The sequence below is a fragment of the Otolemur garnettii genome, unplaced genomic scaffold (assembly GCF_000181295.1).
Source record: "Otolemur garnettii isolate 467f Iridium unplaced genomic scaffold, OtoGar3 scaffold00135, whole genome shotgun sequence".
NCBI classification, from domain to species: Eukaryota; Metazoa; Chordata; class Mammalia; order Primates; family Galagidae; genus Otolemur; species Otolemur garnettii.
In genome coordinates this window covers 4,364,393-4,366,709 of record NW_003852530.1, presented here as the reverse complement: position 1 = coordinate 4,366,709, position 2,317 = coordinate 4,364,393, and the positions used below count along the sequence as shown (strand labels likewise).

General features: G+C 49.6%; 1 protein-coding gene across 1 annotated transcript in view; it reads left to right on the top strand.

Moving 5' to 3' along the window:
- RHPN2 (rhophilin Rho GTPase binding protein 2) overlaps positions 1–2,317 on the top strand; it is a 74,261-nt gene that overhangs the window by 35,441 nt on the left and 36,503 nt on the right. The window contains exon 3 of the mRNA XM_003798430.3: positions 587–715. Coding sequence (XP_003798478.1) covers positions 587–715 — 129 coding nt within the window. The remainder of the gene's footprint in view (positions 1–586; positions 716–2,317) is intronic.

Genomic DNA, 2,317 nt, shown 5'->3' with positions numbered 1-2,317 from the left:
TTTTTTTTTTTTTTTTTTTTTTTTGAGACAGTCTCACCCTCAGTAGAATGCCGTGGCGTCCCAGCAACCTCAAACTCTTGGACTTAAGTGATTCTCTTGCCCCAGCCTCCCAAGTAGCTGTAGGCACCTGCCACAGCGCCCAACTATTTTTTAGTTGCAGTTGTCATTGTTGTTTAGCTGGCCTGGCCTGGGTTCGAACCCACCAGCCTCAGAGTATGTGGCTGACGCCGTAACCATGGTGTTATAGGCGCCAACCAATTTATTTCTTTTTAAGGGGATAAGTCATGGCCTCTTAGGGAATGTGTGGGAACAGTCATCTTTTCTCTTCGCAAGGCCAATTCTTTTCAGGGTGGTTTTGGGATCACGTCTGGCAGCTCACAACATCATTGGCTGTGTCCTTAGGTCCATTTGCTGACAGGTGCAGATCTGGTGGGCAGGAGCCCAGCGTCTTGGAGACACCTTCCCTGATTGCGTCTGGTACTCCCCTGCAGGCAGTCTCCCCTGCCTGGTTTGGGGTTTGCGTCTATTCACCCAGACACTGAGACGCCTGGCTGAGGACACTTCTCTCCTTCTGCTCTTTGAACAGAGTAGCCACCAACCAGAAGGTGCGGGAGCAAGTGCGGCTGGAGCTGAGCTTTGTCAACTCCGACCTGCAGATGCTCAAGGAGGAGCTGGAGGGGCTGAACATCTCGGTGGGCGTCTATCAGAGCACAGAGTAAGTGGGAGCCGAGCTTCCTCCAGATCACGCTGAGCCCGAGCACGCCGGCACCGGGATGGTGCAGAGAGCCCAGGTGTGAGTGACAGACGGAGGGCGTGGCAGCCCCCTCTTTGGGAAGTGAGAGAATGATCAGGTTTGGGGTTGAGCAGGTTTCTAGGTTTGAAGGGATGAGCTGGTAGGGTTTGTTTGGAAATACCTGGAGTGTTGGGCAAAAAGGCATTTCCACGACCTACTGGGACATGGCTTTGCCAGGAGAGCTGGGTGTCTGGGTCCAAGTGGGTAGATGGCATCTCTCATAAGAGGTGGCCTGGTGTCTCTGCCATAAAAACATCCTGGAACCTTCTGTGGATAGCTTTTTTTTTTTTTTTTGGCAGAGTCTCACTCTGTCACCTTGAGTAGAGTGCCGGGGCATCATAGCTCATAGCAACTACAATCTCTTGTGCCCAATAGATCCTCTTACCTCAGCTTCCCAAGTAGCTGGAACTATAGGCACCCACCATGATGCCTGGCTAATTTTTATATTTTATTTTTTTAAGATAGAGTGTCATTTTGTCACCCTCCTTAGAGTGCTGTGGCGTCATAGCTCATAGCAACCTCAAACTCTTGGGCTTAAGTGATTCTCTTGCCTCAGCCTCCCAAGTAGCTGGGACTACAGGTGCTTGCCACACACCTGACTGTTTTTTTTTTCATTGTAGTTGTCATTGTTGTTTGGCAGTCCATGGCCGGGCCCGAACCTGCCAGCCCTGGTGTGTGTGGCTGGCTCCCTAACTGCTGAACTACAGGTGCTGAACCTAGTTTTTCTGTTTTTAGTAGAGACGGGTCTTGCTTTTGCTTAGGCTGGGCTTGAACTCCTGAGCTCAAGTGTTCCACCCTGCTTGGCCTTTCAGAGTCCTAAGATTACAGATGTGAGACACTGAGCCTGGCCATTTCGTGGATATCTTTGAAAGCTTACCTGCCAGATGGGGCCTGAACATCCCTGCCTTCTTCCCGCCCAGGGTCTCACTAAGCACAAAGTCTGACTCTGGGTCATTCTGTAGATTAATGATTTTCTTTCTTTCTTTTTTATTTTTGAGACAGAATGTTACTATGTCACCCTTGGTAGAGTGTTGTGGCATCACAGCTCACAGCAACCTCAAACTCTTGGACTTAAGTGATTCTCTTGCCTCAGCCTCCCAAGTAACTGGGACTACAGGTGCCCACCACAATGCCCGGCCATTTTTTGGTTGCAGTTGTCATTGTGTTTAGCTGGGCCTGGGCTGGGTTTGAACCCACCAGCCCCGGTGTATGTGGCTGGCTCTGTAACCGCTGAGCTATGGGAGCGGAGCCTAGATCAGTGATTTTCAACTGGTGTGCTGTGAAGCAGGCAGGAAAGAAGTGATCTCATCATGCAGATGAGCAAACTGGCCTGAGGTCACTCAGAGGATTGTTACGTTAGTGCCACGCTGGGCCCCGGGTGCCCTGGTACAGGACATTCAGAGACACACACTTAGGTGTGATGCAAGCATTTTAAAAGATCATTAAATAAATTATTTTCCAAAGAAGTTCAAAGCACAGTCAGTAAATTATTTTCTTTTTCTTTTTTTTTGAGACAGAGCCTCA